At 39.7% G+C, this 20,524-nt stretch overlaps 1 protein-coding gene across 4 annotated transcripts in view; it reads right to left on the bottom strand.

Annotated features, from left to right (window-relative positions):
• EXOC4 (exocyst complex component 4) overlaps window positions 1-20,524 on the bottom strand; it is an 809,489-nt gene that overhangs the window by 574,744 nt on the left and 214,221 nt on the right. For all 4 annotated transcript variants that reach the window (XM_061165832.1, XM_061165834.1, XM_061165833.1 and 1 more), the window contains 2 exons: window positions 17,482-17,627; window positions 12,017-12,105 (listed from right to left, as the gene is read on the bottom strand). In XM_061165832.1, coding sequence (XP_061021815.1) covers window positions 12,017-12,105; window positions 17,482-17,627 — 235 coding nt within the window. The remainder of the gene's footprint in view (window positions 1-12,016; window positions 12,106-17,481; window positions 17,628-20,524) is intronic.

Here is a 20,524-nt window from a genome sequence, read left to right as displayed (position 1 = left end):
TGTCCATGGGGTCGCAAAGAGTTGGACATGACTGAGCGACTATTCCGTACTTAGTATGTGCCAGGCACAGTTCTAAACACTTTACGCATATTAACTCTTTTTATCCTCACTATGGCCCTGAGATAGATATATTTACAGTTTATAGAAAATAAAACTGACATACAAAGGAGCTAATTTGCCCAAAGTCACCCAGATAGGAAACCTGCTACAGAGATCATACTCCTAGTCCTCAGACTCAGAACAGAGAGTGACTGAGAGGCTAAGACTCAAGAATCCAGAGGTTTGGGCAGAATAAGAGTCAGAGAAGTCATTTAACTTCTTTTTACAATTAAGACAACAAGAAAGTAACTTGTACAGAATCGAAAAAGCAAGTTATTAAGAAAGATGGATAGTAGCTTGATTTTAATAGCAAAAATAGAGGATATATCTGGAAACAAAAATTAAAGAATTCCTATTCTTCAGAGACATAGAAAGGGCACCAAAGTTAATAGATCAGTTAAATCCTAGAAAGGAGAAAGCAGTATTTGCAATTTAAAAATAGAAAGAAGAGGAGGGAGGGGGGAAAATAACCTTTAACTCCATTACACTTAGGGAAGGGAATGGTAATGGTAATCAAACATGCTGAAGGCCTTAATCACCAGACAGTTGATAACAGATTAATCCAATTAGTTAGGTTAGCTAAGGTTAAATAGACCTAAACAAAACTAAAAGAGAAACATGAAAATACGTATTATAAAAAGCTATCTTCGCCCCTAACACTCCATAAAAACTACTTCTCTTCTTGTACTTCCTATCTTACAACAAATAACATCATGATCTACCCAAGTCACCAGATTGGAAAACTGGGAACCAAGCCTATCTATTGCTCAAACTCCACACAGAATGAATCCTGTCCAAGTGACTCTACCTCGAAATTAGCTTTTGGATCTACTCCCACCTCTCCGTCCTCACTGGCTACCACCCTTCTAAAAAGCTGGCATCATCTCCTATAAGCTCTCACCTGAAACAACACCACAATGTACCTTCTTGTCTCCAGTCTCACTGCACTGATTCTCTTCCATAAGCCACCAGAATACTTGTACTAAAATGCAGATTTGATTAGGTGCCTCTCCTGCTTTAAATCCTTAGACGACTCCTCATCACTCACAAGCCTTCCTGCTGTCATACCAGGTCCCTTGAGATCTGCCCAACTGTCCCCCTCGACTGGGTCCAACCTTCCCCTGGTGCTTCAACCACAACAAAATACCTGCATCTCCCTGAAGCTCGCACAGAGCTGTGTGTTGTGTTACATCCTCTCCCTACCTGTGGTGAGTGCCCTTCCCATGGTCAGTCCAGTTAACTCATCTTTTCAACTTTTTTTTTTAATATTTCTTTATTTATTTTGGGCTCCATAGGGTCTTAGCTGCGGCAGTGGGGGCAGCCCTATGCCATGTGGACACTGAATCCCCTGTCCAGGGAAGGAACCTGAGTCCCCTGCTCTGGAAGCTGGATTCTTAACCCCTGGATCACCAGGGAAGTCCATCCTATTTCAATACAAAGATTCCTCCTTTGTAACAGCTTCTATGGCTATCCCAGCAATGTTCTGTTTTCTCCTCCATGCTCCCCAAGGTACTTATTTATGAAAACTGTTTGCCTGTCTTGTCTTCCACAGCACCAAGAACTCTTCCACATGCAGACATTCTAGGAGCAGTGCCTAAAATATGGTTGGCCTGAAAACGTTGACTATGTTGTCACCACTGACACATCAATTACCAGAACCTTAAGAAAGAGGCAAACTAAGAGTACTGCTGGCTTTGTTACATGGATGAGTAATCTGGGGCTCAGAAACGTAAAATACCTTGCTTGGTAAAAGCAAGGTGAATACTAAGTACTCCTTCCACTAAACAAGAATGCTCCCATAGCTACTCAAAGCTCAAACAGCCGCACCAATATTCCACATATGAACCTCACTAACCAACTGAACAGGGATATGTAAATGAGCTAACTGGTGCTGAAACCAGGCATTAATGTGCAAACAAACAGGGACTTATTTGAGCTAAGTGGGTATGAATATGCAAATGAACTGGCTGCAGTTCAGTACATGTCATCACAATTCTAGGAATGAACATCCTATATTATGACTATTACAATATTCATGTAGCATTCAGAGAGACTATCATATATTACTGTAATATGGGCTTTTCAGTTTAAAATTGTGGTGAAGCCAACAGTGACTTGATGTATATTTTCATCCACACCACAATGACAAGCTGGAAATCCAATGTGAGTACACACAACTCTGCCACCTCCATACAGAAGCAAGCTGCCATCTGCAGCCTGAGCTGAACAAGGGACTTTGGAATTAGGTTGGGCTGGTCCTTCATGATCCAGGTGCTGCCAGGATCTCCGGCCAAAACTACTGTACAGTCCGATACAATACTGTTACCAAAATTGCATTTAAAACAGTTATTTTTTCCTGTAGGATTTTTAATAAAGTGGCAAGACTATACTACTTGAACACCACTCAGAAAATCCAGTATGTGATTATATTTAGTTTTTGGTCTAGTATAATCTTTTATATTCCTATCATCACCAGCACACCACTGGTTTCTATCAGTTCTTCATCTCTTAATTGCTATGATGCACAACAGCCAGAGCCATTCACAACAGCTTTGGTATCCTTTCTGTCATCTCTGGTTCCCCAAACTTATAAATTATAATCAGTAGAGGTCTGTATATATGAACTGATTTCCTTAATTGAAGAAAAAGTTATATCCAATTAATGTTACAAAACAAGAAAAGCCTATACTTTCCCATTTACATGTCTTTATCCCTCCATACCCACTGCCTGAACTGCCCACCCCTTCCTTCTTTATCTGGAAAGCTACGTTTCATTCTTCATAAGCAGTTCAAACCTTAAATACTTAAGGTATTTAATAATACAAAACTTAAATAGTTATGAAAGTCACCCTGCCTCTTCCAGAACTTATACACACATTTCAGTTACATACATATATATACAGCTCCATCATAGCACGTATCAGAGCACTGTGATTCAAGTATTCAAGCACTCAACACAAGCATTCAACCTGCTTGTATGTTGAATTAACTGCAACGTAAGTAGAGCTGCAAGTTATAGAGAATCCAACTATTAGTGACAAACAAGACTGCTTCTTCCTCTTTCATGGAGACGTACAGGTGGGACGGTGGCTCTGGTCATCAGAGTGTAACACTCCACGGGACCAGAAACCTAAGCTCTTTTTCACTTGTTGCCCAACCATCCCTACAGAGCGGCCTCACCCACGTGGTCTAAGATGACTCCCCACCACACTGCATTCATACTGTGTATGTGAGAACATCTTCACATGGCACACACGCACCAGGCTGGGACAGAAGAAGAGTCTTCTCCTTCCCTTTAAACGTAAGACCTGAAGTTACACACATCACTTTACTCACCCTCAGCTGGCTGGATTATGTGTCCCTGGCTGGCAGCAAGGAAAGCTTAGAAATGTTTATATTTGGAGGTAGCCATGTGCATAGCTAAAAATTAGGGGTTCTGTCAATAGAACAAATGCTGGGAGACAAACGCCAGTCTCTGTGACACACTCACAGTCCCTTTCTGGTTTTTTTATTTTAAAAGGCAAAACTCAAAACCTGGTTCTGTTCATCATTGTATCCTAGTGGCCTAGTGATGTGTCCAGTACAAATACACATGATAAATCCATTCTGATTCAATAAATCAACAGGAAATCCTAGAAAACACAGCAAGAAAAAGGAGAACAGCAGCTGACTTAAAGTTAGGTTCTGACACCCAGATGCAGGATGAGAGAGAGGAAGGCGCAAGTCAGAGAGGAGGGAGCCCGCCTAACTCCAAAGTTGTCCTCTCATGAAGTCCGTAAGGTACAGGACTAGTTCAGTAATCATTCACAGCTTCAGCAGGGGCATGGAGTTTCAATGAAATGGTGCAGGCCTAAAAAAAAAGAATCCAGCTATTGCAGAAAACTCCAATCTAGTTTAGACTTCTAAACAGTAGCATTACACTGCAATGTATGATTGTGTCTCTGGAGACCTAGAGGGCTTTTTAAAAATTAATTATTATACTTCTACTTTTAATGAAATGTATAATATATGTAAGAGTGTACTTGGCATTTGTATGGTTTTAAAAATAATAAGACTAGCACTAGCATTCCCATTATGGAACTTAAGAAACACAACACTCCTATTCTCTTTCAAGGCTCATGTGCTCCTCTCTTGGATCATATACTCCTCCATCTTCTCCAGAGGTGATCCCTTTCCTAAGTTTTACATTTATGCCCCTATCTTACCTTCTTTACATTTTCATCACATAAGGAGACATATGCATAAAGAAGATACTATTCAGTTCTGACTGCTTCTGATCTTCATGTAGATGGAATTAAGTCTATACACAGTCCTATGTGATTGCTTCTGAGATCCAACCAAACTAATGCAAAGCAGAGTTCATTCTTTTTCATTGCTATCTACTATCCCTCCACTTGCAACCATGGCTATACCATGATTTACTAATATATTTCCTTTCTTCAGACTATGGCATTTATTTCCAGTTTTCTGTTATTCAAACAATGCTACTATGAACATACTCGTCCATAAGTTTTGCCTTTCACATTTGAGTTCTCTGCCCACCAAAAATGTCTTTTCCTAAATGATATGAGGTTCAAATCCAATGTTGTTGTTTTTTTTTTATTTTCCCCTTTACAGGTACTCAATTGTCTCACCACTCATTATTGAGAAGTCTGTCCTATCCCTCCAAACCTATAATATCCTCTCTCTCCCAATATCAAATTTTCCTTTGGGTAGGTGTCTACTTCTGAGAGTTGCCAGTTACCTCGGGTGCCCCAGAGAGGAAGGGGGAAGGAGCAGACGGAGGCAGGGTCTAAGTTGGGGAGGGGCTGACCCCCCGCCTCGCTGAGTCAGACCATAGCCACTTTCATCTCTTTCCTATACTGAACTGTGAAACAAGACATAAACAGAAGACGGGCTCTAGGATTGAAAATGAGTTTAAAAGCACTAGATTATGAGTTCCATAGCACTTTCTAGCATTAAACATTGACTGCTTTATTCTCTAGATGTCATACTATGTGCAAGTGTACTTCAACTTCTGAATTTTTATATCAGATCACTTTCGACAAGGTAATCTCTATTAGTATTTCATTAGTATTACATTTTGAAAATATAATATTACCTTATGAATTGTGTCTTGTTGAGGCAATGATAAACTTGTTATACAGCATTCCCTCTAGTTCCTAATAACTGCTTTCCTCACTATGTACCATAAATGTTTGTGGTCTTCTCTATCTTCTAAAAGACCTCAAGTCCAAACGAGGCACATCATAAAAACTACTAGAGTTGTCAAAATGCAATTTCTTATGGTCCTAAAGAAAGTCTAAGAAAATAAGGAACAGCATCAAGCTGCTATCTTCACATTATTAAAAAACTAATGAGAACCAAATAATGAAAATTACGACAGAAGCTAACTTTCAAAATTCTGTTGCATCATGTTAGAAGTTTTTGGTGTAGTTTCTTCATACTCGGGTTTAAAAAAAAGTTTAACTGAAGTATAACATAAATAGACATGCATATGTATGACTTTTAAAACTCACATATATATATCTCATTTAGCAGCATTTCCCCTTCTTTCCTATTTGTATGGATGAATCAATAAATGGGTAGGACAAAAGCTTTTTTAAAATAAGGTTATATGTCATCAGCTAGTTCTGCATAATGACCAAGGATCCTTTGTCAAGAGTGAGTTTCTTAGACTTTATTAAATGAGGCTTTGCAATGGCCTCTTTGCACTCCCCTGTTCCATTTTCTCCATGGTTCAGCTACCAGCGATTTGTCCACTATGTAGAAAGGACAGTGTATGAACTAGACTTACTCAGAAAATAAATACCTATATAAACTAAATCCACAAAAACAAAAAATTTTAAATAAAATACCTACATTCCATAGATTAAGGCTAAGAGTTGGTACACTCAATAACAGTCGTGGCATTTTATTTTCTACATGATTTGAAATAATGCATTTGTCTGCTCATGACCTGAGGAAAGTACATTTATTATAATACTACTTCTTAGGAACAGACAAAGAAATTAGAATTAGCACTTATAAAAATTTGATTATAATTTTATTATGAGACAAATCTTACATATAAGTAAGTTATGATCTGTCTTTTTAAAAAGAATATTAAATACCCCAAAGGAGGGGGAATCAATTTTCATACACTATTTTAGAACTTAAAACAGAAGCACTAACTCTAACAGATTAAGGTTATTTTGAAATAATTATATGCAGTTTTAACCAAAAAAAGTACTTCTTTTTTAGGCATGTCACCTGCATATTGTTACTGAGTTATTAACAAAGTCATTAAGCAAAATTTTAACAACTACAAAGAATTTTCTTATCAGATTTCAGGATATAAAGCTTTACAAGTTCTTATATTTAAGGCTGTGGAACAAAAGAGTGGTATGAGTATAAAATCACTGTGCCTCACTCACTTCAGCCAAAATGTCCCTGAAAATGTATGCACAAGTGAAATCTTGCTTTAAATGTTCCATTATAGAACAGCTTGCTACTTAGGAGACTCTTATTATAAATTCTCTGTGAAAAGGATAATCAACTCATGGTTAATCTATTTCAAATATTGCCTTACCTTAAGGCAAGGCACCTCCAAGCAGATTAATTACACACAATATTATTAAGTATTCACAACCCCAGTAACCAACAACCCATTAGAGAGAAAAACTCAGAAAATTCAGGTCAGGTCAGTGTAACAGCCCACTTTTCCCTGATGCCACTACTTCTGTATTTACTATGTAAAGCAAATCCTCTTAAAGAAGTCAATTCTCAAGTGGTTGGAGCTTTACAGACTATTTCAATGTCAGGGCAATAGAAATACTACTCATTAAACTAATGGGAATAAAACCAATACTCTTAAAGGTGATATGACTGAGAACAAATAGAAGCACTAAGTAGCCCCAGGACAGAGAAGAAACTGGAATCGAAACTGAGCATACATTTCAACTTGGATCAGTGACAATTAATGTACTCTACCCACTCGTGAGTTCTAACATCTTTAAAAATGAACATAGACGAATCACAGAACTATAAGTCTGTTTCTTAAAACCCCCCACTAGGGTTTCTCAAATAAGTAAGCTTGAATCTACATGTAAGATGTTAAGGATAGAGGCCTCCTCCTTCATCATGTATTTTCTAAGTGCCTAATTCAAGTCAAGCATTGTCCCAGGCCGTGGAACACACCACCAATGCTTGCATTCTGAGGGATGTGTAGAAAATTAACAAGTTAACCACTGATTGACCAGTGGAGTATTAATACATCTTTTGTTACCCAAATATTATTGACCGGAGTGTTTCAAAATTCACTTCCATAACAAATCGCCAACCATAGGCATTAGTAGCTTCTGCAAAAAATCACCAGTCAATAATGTGTTAAGAAGATGTATATATTTTTTTAATGTATCATGAGGAAAATAAAAAACCTGCTGAGATTAAGAATGCTAGGATGTGAGAAGGGGAGACAGGATGCTGGAAGAGATGGGGAAACAATAATGAGATTTGGGCAGGAGACCCAGACTTGGAAGTCATCTGTATTGAGGCCGCAGGCAAAGCTTGGTTTTGGCTGAGCTCGTCTGGGGAAAGGCCACACGGAGAGCACAGGAGAGATTCCAGGACCAAACCGTGAGACCTCGAGAAGACTCAGAAAGAACATGAGAAAGAGGAACGGAAAACAGCTGCTGAGAGAGGCAGTGAGATGAACACAGAAAAGCAAACACAAAATCTGCCAAGATGGAGGTCACTGGTGACCTTGAGGAGAGCCGACCCAGAGAAACAACGGGAGTGGAGGGGAGGAGAAAAGGAGATAAAGAGGGGGGCAGCACCCTTCAGTCTGCAACAATCGTTTTACACACTATTTTAATTTCAATTACAGCTATTCTAATTTTTCCAGAGTTTTAATATCTAATTTACCAGTCACCATACCCCCCAAAAGAGTCAGAAATGGGAACAGCTCTGTTTTTCAAATGAGAGGTCCGAGGCACAGGGGACTGATTAACCAAAGAGCTTATTTCGGTCATGGGCTGCAGTGAGTGTTTTGACTTTCCTTTTTTTTTTTTTTTTAAAAAAACCCTCATGAGATAATGTGTTCATCAGTTATCTTATTCTCCTGGAGAATCACACACTAAACCTGAGATGCTATATTCAAGCTAAACATTCATTAAAATGAGTATCTTTCTAAGCGACCACATGGCTGCCTAAGCGGAACAATGAACCAGTCAGTGAAGAAGCTTGGAACAACAGGACGTCTGTGATTAACGGAGACACATACACAAGTTTGATTTCCACCTGTTACCCTGCACACTTGGAAATCGCACCCCCACCTCCTCAGCCCAATTGCCAACAGCAGACTATATAACGAACCATCTGTACCCTGACAGTTACAGCCAACTGAGATGGGTTGATGGTACCAAAGAAATCTCATTTTTTTATTCTTTTCTTCCCCCTTGTGGGTTGTTAGGTTGGGTAACATTTTTAATTGCATGATGAATTGGAAGTGTTGGCAGGAACTGAACTTTTTGTCAGATTTGAGCTTTTTAATGTTACTTTGATGGTCTGTCTTTTACCATGCTCCTACAACAGAAGGAAGAGCTGACCTCATGAACCAAACCACTGCAGCTACGTGGTGTTAAGAGAAGTGACGAAAATCCCCTGCCAGTCTCTCATGATGTGACTGAACTATTCAGCTACACCTTTTCAGGATAAGCTGAAATGTGGTTCTCACTGTGGTCCTCGGACTGGTCAGATTAATAGAATAACTGAGAAAGAATGACCGTTTTTAATGGAAAATTGGTATGACACCTCCCCTCACCTTTTTTCCCTGAAATATTAAAAGCATTCTTCAGAGAAACTCTGGCTGCTAAATGAAACACTACCAAACTTGTACAATAATTGGTCAGGTGATATAGTCTCTCACCAAGTATGTGATGTGTCGGTTCAGTTCAATTATTTTTTAATGACTATTGTGAACATGATATGTTTGCTAGCTACTCTCTACCAGTCACCAGAGATAAATGTGCCTGTTTTGCTCAACACAGGTAAGTACAATAGACTGTTGCTTGAAAGTTCCATATTTCAATTAACTTGTTGAAAGTTCCTAGTTAAGATTATGATGATTCTTCAATTAACCACCCTTGCAGAATGAAAGTCCTCTGTAATTTAACTGGATTTTAATGTTTTTCAATTATACACAGCAATGCTGTCATAGGCCAGACAGCTCAAGGGCAATATTTGTACTTAATAAAGCCATGTATAACTGCAAAGAACAAAAATGTATTTATGTATAGGCTCTGCTGCTGCTAAGTCACTTCAGTCGTGTCCGAGTCTGTGCAACCCCATGGACTGCAGCCTACCAGGCTCCTCCGTCCATGGGATTCTCCAGGCAAGAGTACTGGAGTGGGGTGCCATTGCCTTCTCCATGTATAGGCTCTACTTCAGCCTAAACTTAAAAGCAAATGGAAACCTAGGAAGCTGATAATGGCTGTCAGTGGTCCCATCTCCTTTGGGCCTCCTAACTTCTGAGTGGTAAGCCTACATCCTACTTTAGACCTTGTCCATCCTACTTTAGACCGCTACCACCCATATTCCTCCTGTCAGCGAGTCAGTCAGTCTTTATCGAACATATACCATACTAGGCACTGCGCAAAGCACAGGAAATAAAGAAGCATTTCCCTCTCAGAGCTTACACTTCAGTGGCCGACTCAAAACAGTGAGCATTAATCCACACTCCAGTGCACAAAGTGATCAGAAAGGGAACACTAAATGTATGAGCACACAGCAGGGGGAATGAGCTCAGAGAGAGGTAGAAACAGTGTGTGTGTGGTTTTTTGGGTGGTGGGCAGGAGGTAAGTTAGGGAGAGGAGGGATCAGCAGGGTAAATGATAAATTTAAGTAGGAAAGCTGAGTAGCGCTTAGCCCAATGAGGAGACAAACAGAATGTCTATGAAAACTCTACAGTGACAGAACTAGTAATAACAACATCTGAGGAGGAAGGCATTAGAGTTACTACACGCCAGGCACTTTTCTTAACACTGTTCACAGCTTTACTCACCTAATTTTCATAACAACCTCATGGGATAGGCACTGCTATTTTTATCCCCATCTGGAGGTAAGCAGAGGCATAGAGCTTCTGAAGCTAGGAAATCGGGAGCTAGGTTTGAAATGCAGGCAATATGGGCTCAGAATCCTCTACTCTTCATTGATTGGCTATTACTGTCTCTCAAGAGATCATGGACCACGACTGGGGAGGAGGGCAGAGAAAATCCCTCCACATGGCTAGAGCAGACTGCTTACTCACTGGGCTTACTATCTAACCAAAAAGAAGAATCTAGTGCATACTTATGTGTGCTCAGTCATGTCTGACTCTGCGACTTCAAGCACTGTGGGCCACCAGGCTCCTCTATCCATGGGATGTTCCAGGCAAGAATACCAAAGCGAGTTGCCAGTCTCTTCTCCAGGAGATCGTCCCAACCCAGAGATCATATACTAGAAGCCAGGTGAAAAGGAATTATATGGGTAAATTTTAAACTATTCCTTAAGCCAACTCTGAATTCACAAATGAACTCTGTGAGATGATTTGCTAGACCCCCTACCTGGCAGTTCAAGTATAATCAGTCCTACAAGAATGTGTGTTCCAAAACTATCATTGCCATCCAAGCTTTGCAATTCATCCTACATTGCTAGGAGGTCGCTGGCTGCAGTGACCTGGATCACATTCCTCCTTCACTCCTTGTCTGACCACACAGCGAGTCACTCCTTCACTTATTCCAAATCTAACTACTCTCCATACTCCTCCACTTCAAGACTCCAAGACACACACTTCATGTTTTCTAGAACATATAGCAACACTTTAGTACTAAATAAGATGCTGGTAAGCTAGTGTCCTTTTCCTTACATCCTCAAACATATTTCTAGGTTTTTAATTCTAGAAATTAAATCTAAAGAACCATTCCCTTCCCTCAACAAACAGCAATTTATGCTTACCACCTGCTTAGCTGTTAACCACTGACTGTCTGATATTGCTTGGTTTCTGGAGGGGCTTTTTTGTTTGTTTGTTGTAAGTGCACCATGGGGCACCTTAACTCCCCAACTAGGGATTGAACCTGCGTCTCCTGCATTGCAAGGCAGATTCCTAACCACTGGACCACCAGGGAAGTCCCTGATATTGATATTCCTCCCTTACTTTCACAACTGGATCTTCAGGCTCTATCTTTTATTTGTACCAGACAACTTCCACCCCTTTCAGTGCTTGCCTGTGCTGCATTTAGCAGGCCTCACGAACCTTTCTTGATTGATCACATTTACCATGATTAGCGTCTTTTTGATCACAGGGGAATAAAATGTTATTGGCATGATTTTTTTTTATTTAATTAGATTTACTTATTTATTTTCTTAAGTATTTTCTCCTTCAGATTTCAACTCTTTAGTAACCACACCTAAGTATCAAATATCCTGTGTATCAAAGCTATGTTCATCAGCACACGCTGTCTAAAGGCATCCTTCTTCCCTCTAAATAATGACAGAGGCAGCATCTGCCCTTTTCCAAATCTCAAGTATTCCTGTGATACTCCAGAAAGTACTGAAAACAATAATTAAAATAACCATGGCAGCCACAGAAGAGGGGCATTCCTCTCGACGGTGACTGGAATCATGTCCGTCATCTTTAAGCAAGAAGAAATTGCCCTCCTTCTCTTTTCACTTTGAGTTCGCACTTGAATGGTGGCAGGTCTATAAATCCTGCGGCCATACTAACAGTTTTAGCGGCTTGGTGGCACATGGGAAATGACAGAAGAAACAGATTACCAAGTGTTTAAATCTTTGCTATTGTGAAAGAATCCTAAGAATGCAGACCTCAAATTCACATGCTATAGACACTTCAGATCTTCCTCCAGAAAACGAGTTTTTCCAGGGAGGGTCAGTTACCCACCTTGAAGTTCTCCGCTCCGACTGTATAGCTCCCTTCTCTGTTCTCGCAAGTAGGCGCTCATGCTGATGGCGTGGGAGGAGGATTCGAACCTGCAATGAAATGCAGCAAAAGACACACAGTGAGGGAGTAACCAAATAGGTTGTGTCCAGCATCCCCAAAGTATCCTACTCCATCCGTGGGATGCTCCCTAGTGTTCCACGACCAAGACGTCCTGATCCAGGGCAGACTGCCATGGATCAAGATTTGTGAATGGTATTCCTGGTGAAATGCTCCTCCGTGACTGTATTTGGATCTTCTGCTCATTCTTGATTTCAACTGATACAACTTGATCTCTTGCAACTTTCTTTGGTCTTCAGATCACTCGCCAGGATCCCTATACACAATCCACAAGAGCATCTCATAAAGTCATTCTGACTTTCCCCCTATGCCACCCAAAAGCCTTCAGTGGCTGCCAGCTGCCACCACAGAAATTACTGGCTCCTCGGAGCCAAACTCTTGCCTTTCCAACTAGTGAGAGGATGAGCACAGTGGGCTGTCTGAAATGATGTTAAATAGCTACACCAGAGAAACAAGACATCTGTGGTCTCTCCATAACAGCCCTCAAAAACCATACACTTTCTAAGCAGCTTTCAGGATTCTTACCTGCCACCTGCCACATAAAATACTTCTAAAAATAATAAGCTACACAATGTCTGTTCACATCGCCCCAGGAACGGTTTCATAGGCTAGCGACATGGTGGATAGGTTCATGATGTAGAACATGTCTTAAAAAGCTAAAATGACAACAAAGTGAATAAAAACAGAAACAAATCATAGTCTTGAAAGTAACTTGCAGAGGGACTTCCCTGGTGGTCCAGTGGCTAAGACTCTGGGCTCCCAATGTAGGAGGTCTAGACTCAATCCCTGGTCAGGGAACTAAGATCCCAAATGCCACAGGGCACAGACAACAATAAATAAATAAAAAGGCACCAATTTCTTTAATTAGAAAGCAAAGGTAAAGGCATTGTCCATTCACTCACTCATTCTTTAAAAAATAAAAAAGAGTAACTTGCAGATAAGGAACAACAACAAACAGGAAAAATTATGATTATATCAAACAGTAAATCCTTCGATGTGCTAAGAAATCCCATTTCAAACCTGAGGCTTTCAAAGCCAGGATAACAGGCTGACAGGAGAAATCCTTCTAAGAATTATAGCCACTCAGGGGTAAACACAATGAATGAGCATCAGTGATAATGGGACAGGCTTCTGGTCACAACAAAGGAGCCCCAATATTTTCTTAATTATGCCTTCTTTATCCATTCCTTGACAAGGAAGATGAATACCAGGATGAATGTCAGTGTGAGGGAAACACCTGAGTTACTTGATCCTTCTCTGCACCCTGCCAAGAACTGAGGGCACGAGCAGCCAGAAGGAAGGCAAAGTGCGCAGTACTTCAAAAGTGCCACCTGCCAGCCAAGAGCTGACAAGAAACCACTGACCTCCAGAAAACACACTGACAGCTACTGATCAGAAACGGCAAAGAGAAAAAAAAAAAACTCGAGCAAAGACTAGAAAGGCACACGGAATACCATAAGAGAAGACTTAAATACACCCAATTAACCTTGGCTAGGGGCAATTAAAGAGAGCAATAAAGTTCTTCATGGATGTGATAAGAACAGAGGACTTGCCAGAATCTGAATCCTTTATGACCTGGTGCATTTTTACTACTTGGGAATCCTTTTTGTGTTTGCAACAAGCCACAGATTGATACAATTTTACAGTAGAAAGAGACAAGAAGGATTAGCCAGTCTCACCTCATTTTACAGCCAAAGGCATTAAAGGCCACTCAGACAGGAGAACAGCCCTGACTCACATGACTCTTTAATGGTGGAACCAAGACAAGAAGCAGGCAGATCTGTAAGAATGGCCTAATTCTGTGTGAGTGATGAGTTTTATTACTATGCAATAATAATAAAGGTGTAATGATTTCTTAAGTTCACTTACTTACTTTCAATAACTTACATTTTCCAAAACCACAATTTCAAGATTAGTTAGGTGTCTAAAAATGTTCATATGGTCTGATGTTCAAAGTCAGGGGTGAGGGGTGACAGGATGAAATCCAAACCCCCTGAAACTTGCTTTTGGCAACATGCGTAGACTGAAAATGGTCAGTTGGGCTTGAGGAGGGAAGAGGAGGATGAGGAGGGGTGGAGGAAGGAAGGCAGGGGAGAGAGGAAAGAAAAGGCCTAACAGTAGGCCTTAGGCAGTACTTGAGGCAGTCATAGCTGCCTCCATCAATCACCTTTCTCCCACTGTATCTTGCTTGCTGGCACAGCCTCAATTCTATCTGAGCATCTGTGTCCTCCCTCCCTCTTCACTCAGCAGGAAGATCAGGGGAAGGGGCCCCCTCTCCAGGTGGAGACCTATTACCAAAGATGAACTCTCACTGGTTTAAAGACAATCACCATGGTCTCCTTCCCCTTGCCAGTGACTGGTTCAGGAATGGGCCTCAGACCTAGTTTTCTTGAGGAAAACTTGCAGAGGGGCTTTGCCACTGGCAGAAAAGATTAACAAATGGATGACTAACCATTACTCATGAATTAAAAAGGATTTGAAATGGTAAAGCCATCTTGGAAGACAGTTCCATGGTATCTTACAAGTTAAAACACAGTCCTACCATGTGATCCAGCAATCACACTCCTGGGCATTTACCCAAATGAGTCAAATACTGACACTGACCCTAAAACCTGCAAATGAATGTTTATCACCACTGTATCCATAACTGCCAGAAGCTGGAAGCAACCAAGATGTCTCTCAGTAATTGAAAGGGAAAACTGTGGTACAGTCACAAAACTAGTATTATTTAGCAACACAAAAGATGCCACAAAAAGACATGAATGAACGTTAAATGCGTATTACTAAGTGAAAGAGGTCAGTCTGAAAAGACTGGGTATCATATGATTCTAACTGTAAGACATTCTAGAAAGAGCAAACTACAGAGATAGTTTAAAAGCAAAAAAAGATCAGTCATTTCTAGGGGTTTGGGAGTAAGGAAAAGAAGGAGGAATGAGTAAGTGAAAAACAGGATTTAGGGCAGTGAAATTACTCTCTTAGATACTGTAATGGTAGATACATGACATCATGTATATCTCCAAACCAGTGGAACTATATACAACACAGAGAGGGAACGCTAATATAAACAAAGGACTTTAATAATGATGTATCGACGACGTTGGTTCCTCAAGTGTAACTAATGTGCCACGCCTAAGCAAGATGTTAATCAGAGGAGAAACTGTGGAGCAGAGGAACATAAGGGAAATCTCTGTACATAAGGGAAATGAATTTTTCTGCAAATCTAAAATGGCTACAAAAAATTAAGCCTATTAATTAAAAAAAAAGATTTGTGGGGTGAATCACACACTTTCCTTGACACCACCATTTTTACTGGAGTGGGACTGAATGTGAAGAGAAAAGGAAAGGATGGAGTCCATGATGATACTGTATTGGTGAATTGAGGAATCCTCTATAGTCACTCTTATGTGTGAGGTAATAACCTTCTTACAAGTTAACCTATTCACTTGGGGTCCTATGTTACTTGCAGACTAAAGCATTTTAACTCATACTGCAAACAATCTGTGAATAAAACTGTGTCGTGTTTTTTTTTTTTTTTTTTTAAATAACAAATTCAACAAACAGAATGGATTTTACTACAGTATGGGCACAGGAAATCTCCTCTCCTCAAAACTACAAGACAAATGAACTGTTGAAACCTTCCTTAATGATTAAGAACTCTCCTGATAGAAAACAAATCTCAAAAGTGAATCAATAGAAGATACTGGACTTCCAAATATTCAAAAAGAAGGAATTGACAACACTGGGATGCATTTCTGTACTCACTTTACATGCTTAGATTTACAGATATGATTTTTAAATATTTATTAATCCTCACAAGAACATAGGTTAACCAAGATTTAAATCCTGTTTCTACCACTTGCTAGTTATGTGAACTTATGTAAGTTCCTTAACCTCTTGTGTGTCAAGTTTTAAATTTTTTTTAAAAAACAAACTGAATTTTGGAATCAAGTTTATAGAAAAGATACAAAACAGTACAAAGAGTTTCTGTATACCTTTCACCCCAAACCCTCCCTAATGTTAATGTCTTACATAATTGCAATACATTTTGTTGCATCTAATAAATTAACATGGGTATGATACTGAACTACAGACTTCATTTGAATCTCACAAAAGTGTTCCACTAATAAACTTTCCCTGTTCCAGGATACCACACTGCATTTAGATCATGTGTAATTTTGACAAATAGACTTCAGTTTCCAATGAGCTTTTTCTTTACCATGTATGTTGTCCAATAACCCCCTCTGACTAGTGCTGAGCAGAGGAAGTCACTGACCATGAGAATGAACAATACCAGTAGTGCTTTGTAGCCTTTGTTTCCCAAAGCACTGCTAACTCAGGGGAAGGGCTGGCTTTGCTCCCAGGAAGGTTTAGCAATCTCCTGAGAAGCTTAAGAGCTGCTTTTGATTGGGAGTCCCTTCATGGCCTCCACCAATACCATGCACTCATGGTACCATCACAAGTACTTACTTGTCTGTCTTCTTTACTAAACTGTATGTGTCTAAGGGGTCAGTGCCTCATTTTTTTTTCATGTGTAAAAGAGGATGAAAAATAGTACCCACACCCGTAAGATTTTTATAATGAATGAGTAAATGAGATAATCCATGAAAATGGCTTTATGCCTTGGCTAACACTTAGTAAGGACTCAGAAGTGTTAACTACTACTCTTGCTGCCCAAATTTGATATAATCTGAATTAAATTATGATTAATTTGAGACTCTCCTGAAAAATCCATTTACCACAGTGCCTGGTACATAGTAAGCACTTGAGCAATGGTAGCTGTTACCGCTATTACTATTAATGTTAATAATCATATTAACTGTTAGCTGTTAACAAACTGACACTAACTTATGACCAGCTGAGGAGGGCAGTTGGTCATAATAAGGAAAAAAGAATGTCCACGTTATTCTTTTATTAATTCAAGTAAAACCCAATACTACTTAGCTAGCTTTATAATTTTATTAACAAAGGTTGTTTCTTGGCACCTGGGGCCTTTGCAAAGGCTAAAATATTTCATTTCCTTTCATTCCATATAAAATTCCCCAGAAACAAGAAGGGAATTTCTCTTCATTTTATATAAGAATACCCAGAAATGAATTCCAGAATTTTTTTTTTGAAAGTTTTAGATAGTCCAGCAACCATAGTTCAAAATAGCCACTTCTCTTACAGAAGACGAAAATACACAAAATTGAATATATATATTCAGTATATGAGAGGAACATATATTGCTATCATAATTCTTTCAAATCAACTTTAACTGGGCGAAATAATGACTGTTAATAAAGTAGAGAACCATTCAGCTTGGATCTAACACATCTGAACATCTATCTTACCAGCAGGGAGATACTTACTTGAAAAGAGAATTTTTTGGCCTTTGAGGCTTCTTCTTGGCAAAAAAGGCTGCACAGTCGCGTCCACTGCTGGCATAACTGAGCTGAGCTGATGGTTCAGAGGCCGTACGTGTATTTTTCATATCCAAGTACTCAGTCAACAGCATCTGTACAAGCAGACAAACAGCTTAAAATTAACATGCATCTTTATGATATGCTATTAGGAAAAAGCAATTTTAAAACCATGAAGACCTAATTCTAAAACCTCCTTGACTAAGAAGGATATTAACCTAGCTATTCATTATTTCTAGTAGTAGACCTAAGGAAAGATTCATTATGGCCAGAAAGTCATCGATTTGCTACCCATGCCTAAAACTGAGAAGAGGGTATAGGGCATTTGTACATGGGGGTAAATGGGAAGCTTTTATTGAGGGTCTACTATGTGTCAGGCATGAAGTTGGGTGAGTCAAGCAATATAATCCTGCAGTCATAATTTAATCCTCATTATTCCAAATTATAGCAGCATCAGCAGTAATGCCGTAATGTTTACTGAGGGCTTACTATTTTGCAGGCAAGGGGCCAATCCATTTAGATGTGTTATTTCATTTAAAGAACAAAATCTTATCAGGGAGGTCAGTTCTCAGAACATAGACAAGGAAATGAACTAGCAATCTAAAACACCTGCCAACCAGGCCAGCGGAGGCCACAGTGGACTAAGTGGTCTTGACCTGCAAATCATTTCAAAGGCCACTATTCATCTGCAGAGCTTCAAAGCAACAAAAGCAACAGGTTTTTGTTTGTTTGTTTGTTTGTTTTAATCACTACTGCCAGCAGATCCTGCTTATAAAAATCAATCCACTTCAGAGCCTCAAGGGTTCAAAGGCCTGGGCTAGAATCAGTTGTACTATCTCTAGGACAAGTGTAGTAAAAAGTCCCCACTGTTCGGAAAGAAAACAACAGATCTGGAATAGAAATCACCATAGTTCCTAAGAATATCTAACCTGGGACTAAAGTCTATCAACTCACTTCTATAATCATTTGCCACATTTACAATTTCATGATAACCAAGTGGTATACAGTACATGTAGGCAAACAATTCTATCCATGAGGGAAGTGAAAGCTTTTCAGACTCAGGGTCCCATAATCACTAGTATCCCTGCATAGAGGGGTGTGTGTGTGTGTGTGCGTGTGTGTAATCATTCATTCAAAGTGTGAGAACCATATTAAGCATTATCATCAAAAAACATTTATGAAGCACCTGTGAATATACTGCTCCAAGTAAGTTTTAAAGCCGATTATGTCTCTATTATGATCACATACATGCTACTGAGTACTTAACCACATACTAGGCATTTTGAAAACATGATCTTACTCAATCCTCAAATCTATGAATTGTTACTAATTGTAATTTAGAGATGAGGAAAGTGAGAATTAGTGGTGTTAAAAAAACGAGCCCATGTGGGTGTCGGGGAGCAGGAGTTAACAGGAAATTTATCTACCCTCCAGCTTCTCTCATAGCTCAGTTGATAAAGAATCCGCCTGCAATGCAGGAGACTCTGGTTCGATTCCTGGGTTGGAAAGATTCCCTGAAGAAGGGATAGGCTACCCACTCCGGTATTCTTGGGCTTCCCTTGGGTCTCAGCTGGTAAAGAGTCTGCCTGTAATGCAGGAAACCTGGGTTTGATCCCTGGGTTGGGAAGATCCCCTGCAGAAGGGAAAGGCTACCCACTCCAGTGTTCTGGCCTGGAGAAGTCCATGGACTGTATAGCCCATGGGGTTGCAAAGACCTGGACACGACTGAGTGACTTTCACTTTCACTTTCTGTATGCTCCCCATCAAATTACTATGAGCTTTATTTTATTTTATTTTATTTTTTTTTTAGTTGGAGGCTAATTACTTCACAACATTTCAGTGGGTTTTGTCATACATTGATATGAATCAGCCATAGATTTACACGTATTCCCCATCCCGATCCCCCCTCCCACCTCCCTCTCCACCGATGCATCCGACCTGGGCTGGTGATCTGTTTCACCATAGATAATATACATGCTGTTTTTTCGAAACATCCCACCCTCGCCTTCTCCCACAGAGTTCAAAAGTCTGTTCTGTACATCTGTGTTTCTTTTTCTGTTTTGCATATAGGGTTATCATTACCATCTTTCTAAATTCCATATATATGTGTTAGTATGCTGTAATGTTCTTTATCTTTCTGGCTTACTTCACTCTGTATAATGGGCTCCAGTTTCATCCATCTCATTAGAACTGATTCAAATGAATTCTTTTTAATGGCTGAGTAATACTCCATGGTGTGTATGTACCACAGCTTCCTTATCCATTCATCTGCTGATGGGCATCTAGGTTGCTTCCATGTCCTGGCTATTATAAACAGTGCTGCGATGAACACCGGGGTGCACGTGTCTCTTTGAGATCTGGTTTCCTCAGTGTGTATGCCCAGAAGTGGGATTGCTGGGTCATATGGCAGTTCTATTTCCAGGTTTTTAAGAAATCTCCACACTGTTTTCCATAGTGGCTGTACTAGTTTGCATTCCCACCAATAGTGTAAGAGGGTTCCCTTTTCTCCACACCCTCTCCAGCATTTACTGCTTGTAGACTTTTGCACAGCAGCCATCCTGACTGGCGTGTAAAGGTACCTCATTGTGGTTTTGATTTGCATTTCTCTGATAATGAGTGATGTTGAGCAACTTTTCATGTGTTTGTTAGCCATCTGTATGTCTTCTTTGGAGAAATGTCTGTTTAGTTCTTTGGCCCATTTTTTGATTGGGTCGTTTATTTTTCTGGAATTGAGCTGCAGGAGTTGCTTGTATATTTTTGAGATTAATCCTTTGTTGCTTCATTTGCTATTTTTTTCTCCCAATCTGAGGGCTGTCTTTTCACCTTACTTATAGTTTCCTTTGTAGTGCAAAAGCTTTTAAGTTTCATTAGGTCCCATTTGTTTAGTTTTGCTTTTATTTCCAATATTCTGGGAGGTGAGTCATGGAGGATCTTGCTGTGATTTATGTCGGAGAGTGTTTTGCCTATGTTCTCCTCTAGGAGTTTTATAGTT

This window comes from Dama dama, chromosome 18 (genome assembly GCF_033118175.1).
Source record: "Dama dama isolate Ldn47 chromosome 18, ASM3311817v1, whole genome shotgun sequence".
NCBI classification, from domain to species: Eukaryota; Metazoa; Chordata; class Mammalia; order Artiodactyla; family Cervidae; genus Dama; species Dama dama.
The sequence above is the reverse complement of the archived record's forward strand: the minus strand, read 5'-3'. Positions and strand labels throughout refer to the sequence as shown.